The 19,215-nt window shown below is 50.4% G+C and overlaps 2 protein-coding genes across 2 annotated transcripts; one reads left to right on the top strand and one right to left on the bottom strand.

Moving 5' to 3' along the window:
* Positions 1-3,546: 3,546 nt before the first annotated feature.
* Positions 3,547-4,636, bottom strand: LOC140695447 (melanoma-associated antigen 8-like; the record flags this gene model as incomplete). Its single annotated transcript, XM_072958185.1, has 1 exon — positions 3,547-4,636. A coding segment is annotated over one exon (864 nt), but the record flags the coding sequence as incomplete, so codon positions are not given.
* A 5,599-nt stretch (positions 4,637-10,235) lies between these two features.
* On the top strand, positions 10,236-13,386 carry LOC140695438 (PWWP domain-containing DNA repair factor 4-like). Its single transcript, XM_072958163.1, has 2 exons — positions 10,236-12,739; positions 12,916-13,386. The coding sequence occupies exon 1, from the start codon at positions 10,444-10,446 to the stop codon at positions 12,445-12,447; it is 2,004 nt and encodes a 667-aa protein (XP_072814264.1). The 5' UTR covers positions 10,236-10,443; the 3' UTR covers positions 12,448-12,739; positions 12,916-13,386.
* The last annotated feature ends 5,829 nt before the right edge of the window (positions 13,387-19,215 follow it).

Below are 19,215 nucleotides of genomic sequence, written 5' to 3' on the forward strand. Positions count from 1 at the left end.
CCCAGGGGAGTCTGTGGACTCACATCAGGCCACCAAGCCCAGGGCTTCCCAGGACCGTGGACGCCAGGGGCTGAGATGGATTCCCCGGGGGTCCCTCAGCCCTCCCTCTGCTCCCCACCTGGGCTCCAGGCTGGGCCTGGGCCCCTCCCTCTGCCCACCTCAGTTTGCTCCCCTTGGACCCAGGCCCCTCCACAGCCTGGACCCCCGAGAGGGAAGCGGGGGTGGGGGTTGGGGCACTGATCCCCGCCACCCTGCCTGCGGTCTCCCAGGGCTGACAGCGGAACCGACCTGGATTTATCGTGTTCCATTGATCTGTGTCCCTCCACACGGTTCCACCTTGACTCCCGGCAGCGCTGGGCTCCTTCCCTGTGCAGACCTGAAGCCGGCCTCCCTCACCCAGGCCCTCACCTCTCTCACCCCCCAGGGAGGGGGCATCAGCGCCCGTCAGATCCGGACCCCGTGCCCGGGGCTCTCCCAGGGCTGTCGGGGGGGCCGGAGGTGGATTCCCTGTTTGGAATTCAGCCTCGGTGGGTGTTTCCTCCCTGCGATTTCCAGGACCATTCCTCATCTATGGCTTTGGATTCTGACCATCGAGGGGAGCTGACCCATCAGTGTAAGTGTCCAGCAGACAGTTTCCAAGAACACACCCCAGTAAATCCTACCCCAAGTTTGGGGCGGTTTCCAAACCTCTTCAACTATATATGCCAAGACTGAGTACACTGTGAGCCACATTAAACGCCACTCCTCCCTGCAGTTGGAGCATTCTGAGTGTTCTAGCAGCTCAGGCAGGATAAGCAGGTCTCTAAGCATCCCTGAACAAAGTACACCTTCCCTTCTCGCCCAGGAGATGTATCCACGATCCCAGAGGGACTTCTCAGAGCAATCTCCCACCTGACACGTTCCTCTCACCACTAACAAGTGCCGTCTGCACGTCTGCCTGCCGCCAACACCCAGCTTCATTACCATCACCTCCCACAGAAGGAGCCCCGCCCTCCCCCCACCCCAGCTTCCCAAAGCCCTGAACTGCCCTGGCGCTGGGCACTTACACTTGGGTGCTCTCTCCCGGACCCCCACCCCCTCGCCCTATTTTCCTTTGCCCTATGGGACTCAGGAGACATGTCACCAACTTCCCGATGTGACTGCGGCTCCTAGACTATCCTAGGTGTGGGCTGTCCTGCTTTTCCGAGTGTCCCCACTGCTAACACCGAGCCCTCCAGAGAGCAGAGGCTCGGTGTACGTCTGCGGATGAACTGAGATGGTGAGCAGGGATCCTATTGATTCAGGTTGCCTTTCTCCTCCTTTCTTAACTGAGCCAGACAAATCCAGGTTATACACACATAATTATAATTTTATAGACTGACAGAAGAAAAGGGATAAGGAGCCAATAATTAACTATCTTTCACTTTTACTTCTCTCTCTCTTGACCCCACCGAGTTTAGTGCTGATCACTCTCACATTTCCAAGTAAATTTCTATTCCAGTGCGGTGTTATCTACTTTGTCATCGCGATGTACGATGGAAGCTTTCCCAATTTGTTTTACAAAATAGCAAAACTCAGTCTTGAGCTGCATAAGTACCAATACATGCGTAATCAATATCATTCACAAACTAAGATACTGAAGCTTATTAAATATTATTATTAATATACAGAAATCTGTTGCATCTTATACACTAACAAAGGAGCATCAGAAAGAGAAATTAAGGAAACAATCCCATTTACCATCACATCAAAGAGAATAAAAAAATCTAGTACTAAAGCTAGCTAAGGAGACCAAAGACCTGTACTCCAATAACTACAAGACACTGATGTGAGAAGCTGAAGATGACACCAACAGATGGAAAGATATACCGTGTTCTTGGATTGGAAGAATCAGTGTTGTTGACCATACAACCCAGTGGCCGTACTACCCAAGGCAATCTACAGATTCAAAGCAATCCCTGTCAAAATAACAATGGCATTTTTCTCAGAACAAGAACCAATAACTTAAAAAAGTGTACGGAAAAGGAAAAGAACCCCAATAGCTAAAACAATCTTGAGAATGAAGAACAGAGCGGGAGGAATCATGCTCCCTGACTTTAGACTATACTACAGAGCTGTAGTAATCAAAAGAGTGCGGTACTGGCCCCAGACAGACACACAGATCAATGGAACAGGATAAAGAGGCGACAAGTAAACCCACACACTTACCGTCAATGAATCTACGACAAAGGAAGCAAGGATATTGAATGGAGAAAAGACAGTCTCTTCAATAAGTGGTTCTGGGAAAACTGGACAGCTACCTGTCAAAGAACGAACTTAGAACATTCTCTAACACCATACACAAAAATAAACTCAAGATAGATTAAAGATCTACATTCAAGACTGGATACTATAATACTCCTAGAGGAAAACATAGGCAGAACCCTCTCTGACGTAAATTACAGCAATAACGTTTTCGATCCATCTCCTAAAACAAAGGAAATAAAAGGAAAAATAAACAGCGGGGACCTAATTATACTTAAAAGCTTCTGCACAGCAAAGGAATCCACTGACTAAATAAAAAAAAAACCTACTGAAGGGGAGAAAATATTTGCAAATGATACAACTGACAAGGGAGCAATAACCACCATATATAAACAGCTCATACAATTCAACATCAAAAAGACAAATGACCCAACTAAAAACGGGCAGAACAACAGAATAGACATCTGTCCAAAGAGGAAATGCAGGTGGCCTGCAGGCACGTGAAAAGATGCTCAGTATAACTAATCATCTGGGAAATGCAAACCAAAACCACAATGAGATATCACCTCATACCTGTCAGAATGGCTACCTTCAAAAAGAACGCGAAGAGCAAATGTTGGCGAAGATGTGGAGAAAAGGGATCCCTCCTACACTGTTGGTGCGGATGTGAATTGGTGTGGCCATTGTGGAAAACAGTATGCCGTTTCTCACAAAACTAAAAATAGAACCACCAAGTGACCCAGCAATTCCATTCCTGGGTATATATCTCAAAAAAAAAAAAGATACTAATTTGAAAAGATACACGCACCCAATATTCATAGCAGCGTTATCTACAATTGCCAAGATGTGGAAGGAACCTAAATGTCCATCAGCAGATGAATGGATACACACAAACACACACACACACACATATGGAATACTAGTCAGCCATAAAAAACAAAATTTTGCCGTTTGCAGCAACATGGATGGACTTGGAGGACATTATGCTAAGTGAAATAAATGAGACAGAGAAAGACAAATACTGTATGATATCAGTTTATACGTGGACTCTAAAAAATACAACAAACTAGTGACTATAACAAAGAAGCAGACTCATAGAGAACAAACTAGTGATTACCAGGGGGGAGGGGGGAGGGGCAATATAGGGGTGAGGGAGCGGGAGGTCCAAACTATTGGGTGGAAGGAAGGTTCACAACCAGGTTCATTGGGTGCACAACAAGGGGTATATAACCAATATATTCTCAGAACTGTAAATGAAATGTAATCTTTAAAAAACCTGTATAATAAAATAAAGTATATTGATATTTATTAAAAGGAATAACATCTGAAGCATCACTAAGGGAAATGAAGATGAATTTCCATATCATTGTAGAGAACAGGAGCCCAGAGATGCTGTACACCGTGTTCCCCCCCACCGGCCCTGGCCCTCACTACCTAAAAGGCTGACTGCTTGCTCTTCAGACACACAGTGAAGAGTCAGCCTCACTTCCTGCCCGGCGGGAGAAGCTGCCGGACAGGGGCCTAGAAGGAGCCCAGCTGCAAGTCTGCCTCAGGCCCCCTCTTCCTCATCACTCACTCGCTCTTCAGACAGGGATGGGAAAGAACTGGGACCCCTTCTATTGACCCTGAGGAAATGTTCCAGGACTTGCAGCTTGCTGGTCTCCGTGTAGGCCCGGGGACCCCACAGGAACTCGTAGCGAGCGGGATCGCTGTTGGCCACCTGCCGGTACTCCACGTACCCCTCCTGCACCCACACGTTGGTGATGAGTTCCCTGGGCTCCCCGTAGATGAAGTGCTCCCTCCCAGCACACAGCCCCATCTTGCTAAGTGCTCGCCAGACTGCCTCCTCAGGAGCAAAGTCGCCCTCCAGGACAATCACACCCAGAAGTATCACCAGGAGGCCAGTGTTGGGCATGCTCTGCCCGTCGTCCTGCATGCCATCGTAGGTGAGGCCCAGGGTGGGGACCAGGACATACAAGTGCTCCCTGGGGTCCACCTCCTTCACATCCACCCCAAAGACCAGCTGCAGACACTCAGAGGCTTGGCTCAAGACCACAGGGAAGTGGTCCTGGTCATCTCTGAGGACCGCATTCAGCATTTCCTCTTTTGAGGTCGGCTGCTTTGTGCGGTACTTGTGGAGCAGGAAGCCCATCAGTTCAGCCATCATTAAATGTAATGCATCTTGGAGCCGGGACTCGGCATCTGCCGGGTCCTGCCCGGAGCTGGGCCCCTCCTCACCTTGGCTTCTGAGGCCACTGTCTTCCGACTGGCTCCATGGAGGGGCTGCCACGGCTGTGGGGGAGGGGCAGACACCCTGAGGGCTCTGCGTGGGACTGGGTGTCCCAGAATCAGCCGCCTCCTCGCCAGTGCCCAGGAACAGGACTGAGTAGGAAGACGACGAGGAGGAGGAGGAGGGAGACAACGGGGATGCGCCGCCTTCCTCCTCCTCCTCCTCCTCCTCGTCCTCCTCCTCCGCGTCCTCCTCCTCCTCCTCCACCCAAATGTCCTGCTCATCCATGGAATCCTCAGCCTCTCTTGGGTCCTGAAAGTCGGCTTCAGTGTGGTGGAGGTCACGCATCTGAACGGGAGGCACGGTGAGTGGTGTCGGGCAGCTGAGAGGAGCGAGGCCAGGGGTGACAGATGGGGACCCACGGGCCTGGGGAAGAAAGGGAGTGTCAGCGGCCCGGGCTGAGAAACCCACCCTGGGGGGCTCTGACAAAGGCCACTTACAGGTCTCCTCTCCAGGGGTGCCCTCGGCCTCACAGGGGCTCTCCTCCTGGTGGACGGTCGTCTGTGAACCTGACGGGGGAAGTAAGGCAGCTCCTCAGGGTGCAGCCGGCACAGCCCGAGGCTTTGGGGGCGACAGGGGGTGGGTGGAGTGGACGTTGGCGTCGTGGGGTCCCCTCTGTTCCAGGAGCCCCCGGGCACACACTCAGGGCCCACACCTCACCTTCAGTCCTGACACTGCCGGCCTCCTGTGCTCTGTGACCCGAGGACACGTGTCTCAGACCTAGGCCTTCACCTCCCGGTGTCTGGAGCCCCTGGGAGAGAAAGGAGGGGAGACCTGGGGTCTACACTGTGGCACAGCCCTGGACCCGCGTGCTGGCAGCAGGCCTGGGCTCTGGCAGGTTCCCACTCTTCTAGGGTGGGAGGTCCTCTCCGCGCTAACTCAGGGTCCTCACCGTGACTCCAAGCGGGACCTGGGATTCTGCGCTCCAACCACCTGAGGGCCCCATCCTGATAGTAAGTCCCCGGTCTCTCTGAGCCCTGGATGCGGAAGTCAGGACACACCACGTGTGCTCATCCCGCCTGGGGGCCTCCCAGGGCTGACAGCAGGGGCAGGATCGGTTGCGTCCCCTCTGTTCTGGGGTTTCTGGTCCCCTCACTCCTCCCTCAGGGTCCTCCCCTTGACTCCTGGCAGGAGCTGAGATTCCCCCCTCAGCCCACCTGAGGCCCCGCCCGTCATTCCGGGACGCCAGTCCTTCCGAGACCCGCATTTCAGGAACTGCTGCCCGAGGTCCTCCCGCCCCATGGTCTCCCAGGACTGGCTCTGTTCTGGGGTCCAGGGTCCCTGAATGCTAACTCGCGGTCGGCACCTTCACTCCCAGGCGGCCCTGAGATTCTCTCCTCCGCAGACCTGAGGCCCCCGCCCTTTCACTATGTCCCCAGTCTGTCTGAGACTCGGATGCGGAAGTCAGGACAAACCACGTGGGCCTGTCCTCCCCTCGGGCCGCCGGACGGCTGAAAGCAAGGGCGCCTTTCTGTGGGGTGGCCACTTTTCTGGGTTCAGGGGCCCCTCCTTCCTCCTTCAGGGTCCTCACTTTGACTCAGGCGGCATGTAGCCTCCCCTTGGAACCCCCGAGGCCCCGCCCCTCATCCCAGGACCCCAGTCCCTCTGAGGCCCGGATGGCAGGAAATGCCGCCAGTGCTCACCCTGCCCCAAGGCCTCCAAGCCCCAACACTGTCCCGGGGTGCAGGAATCCTCCGTTCTCCCTCGGGGTCCTCACTTTGACTCAGGCGGCATGTAGCCTCCCCTTGGAACCCCCGAAGCCACGCCCCTCATCCCAGGACCCCAGTCCCTCCGAGACCCGGATGGCAGGAAATGCCGCCTGTGCTTGTTCCGACCTGTGGCCTCCCAGGACTGACTGTGTTTTGGGGTCCAGGGTCCTCACTGCTCGCTCACAGTCATCAGCTTCACTCCCAGTGGGACCTTGGATTCTCTCCTCTGCAGATCTGAGGGTCCCCCCACCCCCCATCTCACACTAAGTCCCCGGTCTCTCTGAGACCAGGGTGCCGCAGTCAGGACACAACACGTGGGCCCGTCCTGCCCTCGGGCCTCCGGACAGCTGCTAGCAAGGTTCCCTGTCTGTGGGATGGCCTCTTTTCCGGGTTCCGGGAGCCCTCAGTTCTCCCTCAGGGTCGTCACTTAGGCGTCATGTCGTCTAGCCTCTGGCCACCCGAGGCCCCGCCCCTCACCCCAGGACCCCAGTCCCTCGGAGACCCGGGTGTCAGGAAATGCCGCCGGTGCTCACCCTGCCCCAAGGCCTCCAATGTCCAACACTGTCCCCGGGTGCAGGAATCCTCCGTTGTCCCTCGGGGTCCTCACTTTGACTCAGGCGGCATGCAGCCTCCCCTTGGAACCCCCGAAGCCCCGCCCCTCATCCCAGGACCCCAATCCCTCTGAGGCCCGGATGGCAAGAAATGCCGCCGGTGCTCACCCTGCCCCAAGGCCTCCAAGCCCCAACACTGTCCCGGGGTGCAGGAATCCTCCGTTCTCCCTCGGGGTCCTCACCTTGACTCAGGCGGCATGTGGTCTCCCCTCTGGCCACCCGAGGCCCCGCCCCTCATCCCAGGACCCCAGTCCCTCCGAGACCCGGATGTCAGGAAGTCAGGGCCCCACGAGTGCTCATCACACGCAGGCCCTCCCAGGGCTGACAGCAGGGGCGGGATCTGTTTGGCCACTTCTGTCCTCCGTCAGGGTCCTCAGCTGCAGCCCTGGCGGTTCCTGGGACGCCCCCTTGTTGACCCGAGCCCACACCTTCACACCAAGGCCCTCACTGCCCAGAGACCCCCAGGGGAGTCTGTGGACTCACATCAGGCCACCAAGCCCAGGGCTTCCCAGGACCGTGGACGCCAGGGGCTGAGATGGATTCCCCGGGGGTCCCTCAGCCCTCCCTCTGCTCCCCACCTGGGCTCCAGGCTGGGCCTGGGCCCCTCCCTCTGCCCACCTCAGTTTGCTCCCCTTGGACCCAGGCCCCTCCACAGCCTGGACCCCCGAGAGGGAAGCGTCCTCATTTCGAGACGGCTCCTTCGGAAGGTTGTTTCCTCTTCATTGTTCTTCAGAAGTGATCACAGCCCTCACTGGGGAAATGAATTACAGGATCGAGCTTCCAAAACAGTTCTTCCAAACATTATGGCTGTTGGTCGGAGAAAGAAAAGCTCTATGCCATCCAGTTGTCTGGTTGCTCACCTAAAGAACAAATGGATTAGATCAAAAGTTATACCAGGACCTAGAAAATTGAAGCTGGTCCATTTGAGGACAATTTCTTGAAATTGATGATGAGGTTATAGATTGCGGGGTTGCTGTTTAGACTGTCCCCCTTCTATTTCCTTCTGTGTTTTCTCTCTCTGCAGGCGCATTGATTGGAATGTAAAGTAAAACATTGGATGCATTTTCATTTCCAAGCCCAATGAGAATTTGGGGTTACTTTACAAGTTAATTCAGTATTGTTCAGTGTTCTGTTTTACCACATTGCTCCTGGTGTGCAAAAGAGGATCAATATTTACAGGTCATTATCTATCTATCTATCTATCTATCTATCTATCTATCTATCTATCTATCTATTATCTATCTATATCATCTATCTATTATCTACCTATCATCTATCTATTATCTATCTATATCATCTATCTATTATCTATCATCTATCTATTATCTATCTATATCATCTATTATCTATCTATCATCTATCTATTATCTATCTATCATCTATCTATTATCTATCTATCTATCTATCTATCATCTGTCTATCTATCTATCATCATCATCTCTATCTATCATCATCCATCCATCCACCTCCCTGCATACATCTTTAGAGAGAGAGAAGAGAGTTGTATTCCTGTTAGCACAAAATATGAACAGAAAACCATCTGCAAGAATATGTACCTAATCTTAATGGGAGCTATTTGGGCAACGGGCCAAAGCATTTGATGGGAGGACCATTTAATATTTATTATTTTCGTTTAACGCCCTTCCCTTCTGATGTCCCTCCAAAAGATGCATTGCTTTAGTAGTCAGGAAAAAAAGTAACTACAGCTTTCATCTTGGTGTCCTTTGAAAGGACTCCATGAAAGTGTCTCATGCTTGGAAAGATGTACACAAAGGTAAATACAAGAGAATATTGAAAAGGGCCGTACAATTTTTAAAACCTTGTTAACAGAGCACATACGTATCCATAGAATAAAAATTCTACGGTCTGGGGTCTTATATGTCTGCGTGATTAGATGAATGGTGCTGAATGTTTCCTCTTTTATACTTTTAAGCATCATTTTAGACTGTCCCACGTGTGCTTTTAAAATAAGGAATGAAAAGGAGCTGAAAGGGACATCTATCCCGGAAGCAGAAACACTTGCATGCATGTGTAGAGGCAGAGAGCACGGATGATGTGCATCTGTGTGGGGCAACTTGGTGTCTGTCCTCGAGCTGAGTGTCAGTGTCAGTGTCAGTGTGTGTGTGTGTGTGTGTGTGTGTGTGTGTGTGTGTGTGGTGTGTCTCTAAGTGAGTGTATGTTGTCCTGGGATTGCTTTCTGGTTGGGGTCGAGGTGACTCTGGCACTCCTCTTCTGTGTGACGGGCTGGCAGGGCCTGCTGCAGGGAGACTGCAGCAGCCGTGACACCTGGTTTTCCTTCTCCGTTTTGTTCTCTGTCTTCACATGACACCTGTGCTATGAGCGCTGGAACACACAGTTCTCTAGAGCACACGACTTGAAGCCTGGTCCAAGGGAAAGTTTGTGCAGCTTATGCCCAGAGTATGTCTACTTAGCCATCATACCTTTCACATTCTGTCACTGAGTGTATGTGAACAAAGTCATACGTACCTGGATGTATTAGGGAATTAATACTTCATCTTATGACACATACCATGTTTTTTATCTCATCTATAAGTGATAAAATCTATAAGTGAATTATGATACGTATTTGTACAATGTATACAGAACAGTAGAACCTACTAGCAGCACATTTCTGGGTGGGAAGAGAGAGACTGAGAGAACAACTCCGTCTTCTGCATTGCACACCTCCAAACGGTTGAAATTTACGTAAATCAGTTTTTAAATACCAGGGCATCCCCACTGTAAAGAGAGTCAGGAAAATGATTGTGAAAAGCAGGCATTCACATGAAATGGTGATGGAATGTGGTCTTGAGGGAGGAAGTGTGGCCCCTGGTAATAAGAGCAGGTAAGTGCATGTGGATGCATAGGGACTGTGGGGGAAGCCCATACACACACCATGCTACTGACAGGGGGCATCTACAGGGGGCTGTCACCTGTATATAGCAGGCGCTGACCCCCAGTGCCCGCATGCTGGAGGAGATCACCTGGGGCCCCCTGGGTGCACAGGCAGTGAGTGCGGGCAGCACTAGCACCCTAGGGAAGACCAAGTGAAGCGTCCCCCTAGGATGGGCCCCAAGGAGCACAGAGGGCACAGGACATCCAGTAACACAAATGAGATCCCTTCCCCACACAGATGCCCTTTAGACACAGTGGTAACAAAAAGGGCAAGACGTGGGGTTTGGAGGGCTACAAAATTCCTCTGGCATCTCCCGTAACTGTTCCCCACACACGTGCCGTGCCTCCAGCCCCACCCTGTCCCACTTGGATGCACATGCTCTATATGTCTTTGCTTTATCTCTTATCAATACTCTTTGTCAACATTCTTCTAATTTCTCAAAAGGCATTTCCCCCCACCCCCTGCTGACGCTTTTCTTCTTTTCCTCCTCCATATTCCAGCATGTCCACTATAATCCGTCCAAAACAAGAGCTCCAGGGCCCCTAGGAGATTCCAGTGGAGAAGGACAGGCGGCATGCACTGTAAGCGCTTTTGTAGTCCTAAGCCAGAGGGTGTGCTGAAGAACACAGCTCTGGGCAGGACCCACCGTAGCTGTGGCTTTGCAGCCAGACCCCTGAGCCTAGGTTAATTACCACTGGGCACCCAAGTCAAATCATGATGGATGCCGAGTATGTCCTGTGCAGTTGGAAAGGCCACTTTTGGCCAGCGAAGGTCTTGTCCAGGTCCAAGAACTCAGTAGGAAACAAGAGGGAAAGGGCCTTTTCTCTAGAAGTTCAAATACTCTCAGTGGATGAAAAGGTCAAGGTGAAAAGCACAGATATAAAGGCCCTAAATGAGTCTCAGATTGAATCCGTCACCTCCTCACTGGCAGCCCTGTCCAAGACCAGTGTCCCACCAGGAGAGGAGGTGGCTTACAGAAGCGCTCTGACGGCGGCACAGGAGCTTCTGAACCAGAGAGCAAATCTGGGTCCTGTGAGAGCGTCGGGCACTCTGGAGTCCACAACGCGGTCTCCAAGGGGACCGAAAAAGCGACCTCGTAAAAAGTATCAGAAGCCCAGAAGGCACTTCCTGAGGAGTCCTAGGAAACGTGAGAACCCCAAATCACCCTTGGTACGACGTTCCAAGAGGGAGGATGCCCCTGACCGTGACAAACTTCAGGTGCACACAACCATCGGCCGTATTCCAAGGGAAAGGCAAACAGAGCCCTCAGGAAGCTCCAGCATGTGCCCAAACTTCCCGCCCCTGCCAGAAGATGACCACAAGAAAGAGGGCAGGGAGGAGAGTGACACCTCAAGAGTTATGCCCTTGCCTTGCACAGTCAGGGAGGAGGGGACCGGTGCTGAAGGTGGAGGCGTCCTTCCGTCCCTGCCACCGGGTTTCCTTCCCACTGTGCGCATGGCCCGGGAAGTCTTCTGTGCACAGGCCCTGGCTGTCTCCGCTGAAGGTGCTACCTTCTCCGGGACTGCTAAGGACCCTGGACAGGGCGCCTGGAACCCAGGTTTGGAAGGCGAAGCAGCAGCCTCCAGCAGCCCTAAGCCCAGGCTGCGTTACTCACTCCGACTAGCAAGTAGAAAACGGAAGCTGCAGGTACCAGAGTTTGAGGAAGGGCTGCAAGAATCTCAGCCTTCAGTGGACTCAGAGGCTAGTAACCCCACCAGTGCCACTGAGAACGGTGTCGGCGAAGCCACGGGACAGCCACCAAGCCTGGCTTCCCCACAGGAGCTGTCTCCCATTGAAAGAGGAATGATGGTCTGGTTTAAATTTCAGAATCACCCCTTCTGGCCGGCTGTGGTAAAGAGTGTCAGCCAAACGGAGCAGACTGCCAGGGTGCTCCTGATTGAGGCAAACATGCACAGTGAGAGGAGCGGCATCCGAGTTCCTCTTCAAAGACTGAAACACCTGGATTGTAAAGGGAAGGAAAGGCTAGTGAAGAGAGCCGGGAAACTGTACGGGCAAGGTGTGAACTGGTGTTTCTCACTGATTTCCCACTACCGAGAAGGGCTCGGTCGTGGGACTTTTGCTGGCTCTTTCCTGGATTATTATGCTGCGGACGTCAGCTACCCAATGAGGAAAGCCATCCAAGAGGGGGACCTGGAGATTGAGTTCCCAAAGGTGAATTATGCCGACCTGGAAGATTCCGAGGAGGAGACCTCCCTGGGCGGGAAGAGGCCCTGCAAGAAAATCCTCCCTGACCGGATGAAGGCCGCCTGGGACCGAGCCAACCAGAAGCTAGTGGACTTCATCGTGAAAAGGAAGGGGGCCGACCACCATCTTCTGGACATTGTCAAAGGCAGGAAGCAGTCCCGCTGGCTGGCATCCTATCTGAATTCCAATAGGTATGTCATCTGTGTCGAAACATACCTGGAAGATGAAGATCAGTTGGATGCAGTGGTGGGACACTTGCAAGAAATCTACAAACAGGTCGACAAGAAGGTGCTGGCTCTGACACGAGATGACAAAGTGAGTTTTGTCCTGGAAGTTCTTCTGCCAGAAGCAATCATCTGTTCACTTGCAGCACTGGATGGATTGGATTACAAGGAGGCAGAAGCAAAGTACCTGCGAGGGCCACCTGTGCATTACCGGGAAAAAGAGCTCTTTGATGAAAACATCTTAAAGGAAATGAGAAGGAGGTCAGCGAGGAGGAGCAGGGCGAAGTAACTCTCCCCCCGCGCCCACACCTTGGCAGGGAGACTTCTCATCATGCACATCATTAGCGAGCATCCCTGTCTGTCTGAAAGGGATAATCCTCCCAATGTCTGTGGCATGTGAACACCTTCTGGAAATCCAAGGCCTCGGGAACGCGCTGAATTCCTTCTGGATCCATCCCAAGCACTTGAGGGTGGCATGGTCATCATCATTCCTCGTTCCCAGACCCCTCACACCGCTCATTTATTAAGATGCTGCAGATAACCGGACTTGCCTCTACTTGCCCCAATGTGTAGTTTTCCAGGTATCTTCATAACACTGCTTTTGACTTTTTTTTTTCATAGTTCAAAATAGGATGCACATTCTTTTGTTATGTGAAAAAGCCCTGGTTTCAGATACTAAGCAACCGTCGTTTTCAAAACCTAAGGTGTATGTTTTACAGAAATGTCACATGGGTTTCTCATTCTTCCTGTGATGCAGTGGTACAGACGACTGATTGGATTCCTTCTCAAGATCACCCCTGACTTTTCCCGACTGTGCTTGCTCGTTTGGAAAAATAGCCCTGAGAGGTGAAGCCAGTGACAGAGATGTTCCCTATATATTGTTGCAACCTTCCAACGGTTCTTGGAAAAGCGATCTGAAATCCAGACAAGGTCAGTGGACCATCTGCACGTGGTCCTCATGGGAGTGAATGCAGTCTCAGCATGCAGTCAACGTTGTGTCAGCCTGTGCAAGACTGTTAACTCTACATTAGTTTCCCTGAGATTGCATTTCTGGGAGTATCTCTTCTTCAGCGGCTGAGTGGTTTCCCAAAACCGACAGGCTCCTGGCCATCCTCCTAAGTGACAGGGACTGGATCTGCTACACATAGCCGTCTGTCCCCATGTGGAAGACAACTAGGGCCATCGTATACACAGTCCAGCTACTCTAGACCCGGGAGTCCAGGCTGACTGTCAGGTACCCATCTACTTGGCATAAATTGTAGGAAAGCAAGCTCTTTGTTCTGGACCTGTGTCCCCTAAACAACAACAACAACAACAACAACAACAACAACAACAACAACAACAACAAATCAGTCGTTTGTCTCAAACCAAGCAAGCTTGATCTTTGGACTTACTCGCTGACTGGCTCCGACAGGTTCTGACACTGTAAATGCAGACCAGTAAGTCATTCCAGGCTGCGTGAGCAGTGGTAGATGGACCAGGATCTGGGAAGTGGGAACTGGGTTACAGAAGAGTCTCCATTCGGCTAAACACAGTTTTTGTTGGAATACAGGGAAACGTGCGTGATTAAGAGGTAAATTCTGAAGCCCATGAACTGTCATCCTAACTTGAAACAGGAGATTTTGTTGTCGTTGTTGTTGTTGAGTGGAGAAACAGATGTTAAACAAGCTAGCTTCCTTTTTAAAAGCTGATGTGAAAATAAACATTAAAGGCTTAACGTGAACCTGAGTGTGTTTTTATTCTTAGATTCAACTGTCACTCACAGGTCCAGGTTAAGTGTTCATGTGGCCTCGTGATGTGTGTGTGTGTGTGTATGTGTGTGTGTGTGTGTGTGTGTGTGTAAAATTTGCACAGGTCAGCTGTTTTGATTCACGGTAAAACCATGGTATCGTTTACCTCAAACCTCTGCTTCATCATATTTCAGATTGTACAACTACATAGTTGGAATGTCTGAAAAATTATGTGTGTGTGTGTGTGTGTGTGTGTGTGTGTGTATTTTCAGGATTTTGATGGATTAGTTGCCGTCTTTGAAAGTTCTCCAGGAACTTTCTTCTCACTGTAAGGAAATACTCACTTTCATACTCATTTTTTAAATTTTAGTCAGGGCCTTCCAGATCATATGTACTTCAGGCCCACCAGAACCCGTCTGAACTCTGTCTGACAGAGGCCAAGACTCCTGGGGCATTTCTGCCTGGGCCAAAGCACATGACTTCCTCATGGTCCTGGGAAGTGTTTGGAAACACACCACCTCCACGCTCTACATGGAACTTACACCCTGAAACACCACACTTCATTTCTTCTATAACACTGTGTTTCTCTGAGTCAAATATACCTCCCAGCTTCAGCTTTCTCAGGGAGACAGATCTATCTCTACGTTTTCCTATTTTCTTCACTACTTCATTCTTACATTCATTCCCTTCACTCATTCATTCATCCATTCAAAGCATTGTGAGTTGGTAGAGCTTAAGACTCTGCTCTGAGGATAAATTCCAGGTGCCACAGGAAGAGCTCACTGTCCCGTGAGCTAGGGGACCATCTAATCTCCAAGATGATGGGGATGCACCATTCACCTTCTCAGTGAGAAATATTTATCAGCATCATGGACTGATGGCCTACATATGAAAGCAGAACCCCGTGGGTCCCCACATTGGTGAGTTCATGGGTGCCTGTTGGTTTATAGAGAAGGGAGAGTACCGGGGCCCTCTTGTGGGGTTGTCTCTCTGGGACATGCATCTCTTCTCTTCCCATTTGGACCGGGGCGCATTTGGGGTGTAGAGCTGGATTTGTGGCTGGCTGTGTGGACTCGGAGATCCCTTCCCACCTGAGTCTTTGTTAAGGTGGCTCTAAGACCGCCCATCAGAGGTGTGTGTATTTGATGGGAAAACCCAACCTTTTGGTCACCCATTGGAACCCACTGCATTCAGGAGATCGCTCCTGCAGTCAGAAGTCAGAAGGCTGAACGTTGAGCTCTGAGCCTCATTTTTGGCTGGCAAAGGTGAGTGGAGAAGGCATGCACAGCATTTACAGGCCTCTGCATCCATGGCTGAATCTGACAACAAAAGTTTGGAACCTCCCAGGCAGGTTCATCAGATCCCATCCTCAAGGAAGTCACAGCCCATGTACTCCAAATAGGAAGGTCCTGTCTGGGGCCCTAAGGGTGACCTGAGAGTCTGGGAGAGCCAGTCCAATGCCCCCGGCCCCTGGCCAGCCTTCAGTCTACACCCCACTCCCCTGCCCTTCTGCCTGACTTTGGGAGCACAGCCCCATTAGAGCGGGACCACACCTGACCCCGAGGCAAGCCATTCCCCACACTTCTCCATCACCTTCCTTGTCCTCATCAATTCTGTATCCACCTTGAGACTCCTCTGGGCCACAGAGGGCTCTCAGGGACACCGCCTCAGTCCCAAGTCAACCCAGAGCCTGCCTCCTTGCCCTGGACGATCTGCCAAGCTCACTGGCCCAGAACTGTAACCGCCCTGAGCCTCCCCTGGTCCCTGGAGGGGCCATCAAGGTCACTGCCCAAATGCCATATCCACCCTGAGCCTCGCAGTTTGGAGGGGTTGTCTCTGCCACAGCAGGCCAAAGGGCCTGCAGGCCGTCACCCCCATGCCAGTGCCAAGGCTGTGGGCTGGACCTACGGTCAGTTGCATTGCACACTGGGGATCAAACACACCCACCCTCGTCCTGCCTGGCACAAGGACTTCTGGCCTTACTGGCCAAGCCTGAGATGACCTCTGGGCAGTTTCATAATCAGTTCCCCAGTGATTGTACTAGTAATCCTCAAAGTTTGGGGGGCCCCTTAGGGGTGCTCAGAAAATGTCATCCTTCTGCAACCAGAGCACCCTGGGGTACCCAGCATCCACCTCCCCCCAACATACTGTAATTAATACTGCTTTGTGGTGTCTAAGCCCCTCCCCCAGGGCTACATTGGCTGGAAGGGGGCCTTGCTGGGCAGTCAATGCCTAAGGGGGTGGCTGCTCATTGTCCTGGGGAGAGGGAAATGAATGAAGGCCATGAACCTAGGATAGACCACTAGGAGTCTATGACATGGTCATGGCGACCCTAAAACCACAACTTACTGGCACAGTGACTGAAGAACCAGCCCCAAGCAACTAGGGAGGAAGAAAGGGAAGGTGCCCCCTCAACCCAGGTCCACAGGTACTTTCAAGGTGAGGTGACCTCACCCAAGCTCTTCTTCCTCTTCCCTGTTGACTCCCCTCAAGGCTCCTTCCTTGTCCTTCCCTGACATACACTGCCTCCTCAGCCCCCACCCCTTCACTTGAAGCCTCTGTTTCTCCAAACCAAATGGCCTTCGTGCTCACTTTGCTGTCTTTCCAGAGGCCCAAGACAACCATTTGAGTCCTAAGAACCATACCATCAAAGCCATGCGTTGTTATAAATTCATGAACACCATCCCTGTGCACTTTCTTATATTTGCATGCTTGAGACACCAGGGATCTAATGCACATGCTTGGTATAGAACGAAGCTTGTTTATTTGCAAAAGCCATGTTAACTCTGAAAAAAAAAAGTTTGCACAGTCTCAGTGGAAACAGCTCGAAAATCATGACTGGAGACAGGTCATTTTGTGTCCTTCCATTTCTTCCTAAGAGAATCTCGATTGGAGGAAGGAGCATATCAGCCAGTCCTTTGAAGAAGGGGTGTATTTGTTCCTAGTAGTCTCTTCTCTTCATTGTTCTTTCTTCCCCCAACCCAACCCCCTCTTTTCCTACCTTCTTTTTGACTGGGTACTTTTTACAACCACTTCTTCGCTCCCTGTTTTGTTTGGGGGGGTTAACAGGTTCTATGGGCCCTTGGGAAGGTAGACAGACACAAGACCAGGGAAGTGGAGATGAGTTTAGACAGTAAGAGGAGGAAAAGGATTGAGGATTCTTTGCGGGGAGAGTAGGAAGAAAATGTGCGACATTAGTAAGCAGATATCTTGACTTTAATCTAGACTGAGAGGTTTGGCTGTATCCATAGCAGATGACAGTAATGGCAGTAAAAGATGAGGAACTAAGGTTGACTTCAGTGTAAAATATGGTAGCAATTCACTCATAATGAATTCACTTAATCCCAAAACAAAGATTTATTGAGCACCCACCATAGTCCAGGCACTAGGTTAGGGACCAATCAAAGGATAATAATAACTGTCACTAACAAGCAGTTTGGATATATAATCTTCCCACAAATTCTTCAATGTAGATGAGGTTATCTTATTTTATAGGACAGGACACTGAGGACCAGCAAAGTTGAGCAACGCGTTCCAGATCACCTAGTGTTGAGTCTAAGTTTGTCTGACTCCAAAGCCCACACGTTCCCCATTCCTGTACAACCTATGGCCAAAAAGAGCAGGGAAGGACCGAGACATTTTCTGAGGTTTTGAGTATATGGAATGAGGAATTTGGGAGTGGTTGTCGAAAGCTTTCAAACAGGCATAAGCGTGGAGAGAACAGTATGATGATCACCCAGCTTCGTCTATTATCAAGATAGAGTTCATGCTGTTTCACATATTACCCTTTGTAACTCTGCCCCTGCCCCATCCCCATTCAGTTATTTTAAAGCTAATCCTAGACATCCTTTTATTATAGCCCCTTCATACACATACTAGTTTCTTAAAACAACGTCATGCATGACCAGGCATAGCAAGTCATCAATAATTCTTAGCATTATCTAATGTCTGGTCAATATTTACATTTCCCAGATGATTTCATAAATGTCTTTTTATTCTCAGCTGGTCCAAATCAGGATTCAAAAAGGGTCTGCACCCTCCATCTCTTGGCATGTTTTGTTAGTTTCTTCTAGTCTGTTACCAGTCTCTCTCCTCTTGCTTTTCCTTGCCATTTATTTGCTGCTGAGGAAGTTAGGTCATCATCTCCTAAAATTCCAGAGATCTTGAATTTGGCTGATTGCATCCCCCTTGTGTTTCTTAACATGTTCTTCTAGCCACAGTTATTTTCTGTAAACTGATAGGCTTCAACAGATTCAGGTTTGACTTTTGGGCAGGAGTACATCAGAGATGTTGCTCTGTACTTCCATTTGCATCCGTGTCCCATCGGGAGATACTTAAAGACTCCCTGTCCCATTTTTGTGACATGGGTTCAGTTGTTATTAGCCTGCCCCATTTGTGTCAAAGTTCCCAGTCACTAGGGGGATCATTTATCACCTAAATGGAGACACATTTGGGAATGAAGAAGGGCGTGGTATTAGTAACGATGCCTGGACAGACAATGCAAACCATAAGGAAAACCATGGTGTATACTAAATGCAGCACATCAACATTTCACCTAATGGGTGTAGCAACCATTGGGGATTATTGTCTAGATCCATTATTTCGTTAGCTGTTCAAAATGGTGGTTTTTTATAACTTATCATTCTTCCTGGATTTATTGGCTGGAACTCTTACCATAAAGAAAAACTCCTGGTTATTTGGCTTTCCTGCAATATAACCCACACAAGAAAGGCAGAATTACTGCTTCATTCTTTCCCTTTCAGAGTGATGGGTTGCTGTCTTCCAATCTCTTAAAGTGAACAAAGATCATTTGGTGGGTTTTTGGTTTTTTTTTTGGTTTTGCCAAAAACTCATGTTTATTAGCTGTATGGGTGATTCAAACCAGGTGTTATTCCATTTGTATGTCTTTTCTAGAGAAACGTCCCTTCAAGTCCTTTCTCTACCTTCCAGTTGGCTCATTTACCAAAAGTCACACGCCTAGGAAACAGCAGCAGTTGGCCTTGAACTCTGGATCCCATGCTTTACCTACTGTGCTGTCAAACTGCACACAAAGGCAGCATTGTAGACTGTCCTCTAGGATAACAGCGTGGGGAGCTAAGGATACACCCACTCCAAATCCCCAACATTCCACCTCTCTTGCATTTGTAAGCCTTTTTGAAACTAACTTAAAAAATCTCAGACCCACTAATAACGAGGTCCCCAAGGATATGAATTGTTACACAGAATAACATTTTTCATCTGTCGTCTGTATCTTTCAAGTTTTGACTGTGTCTTCATGGTTGGAGTAGTTGGTGAGTGATTCCACTCTTCCTCTTCCCATATCCTTC

Source organism: Vicugna pacos, unplaced genomic scaffold (assembly GCF_048564905.1).
Source record: "Vicugna pacos unplaced genomic scaffold, VicPac4 scaffold_204, whole genome shotgun sequence".
Lineage (NCBI taxonomy): Eukaryota > Metazoa > Chordata > Mammalia > Artiodactyla > Camelidae > Vicugna > Vicugna pacos.

Bases quoted from the DNA above. Each gene is read 5' to 3' on its own strand.
- LOC140695438 (XM_072958163.1), top strand. From the start codon at position 10,444: ATGATGGATGCCGAGTATGTCCTGTGCAGTTGGAAAGGCCACTTTTGG.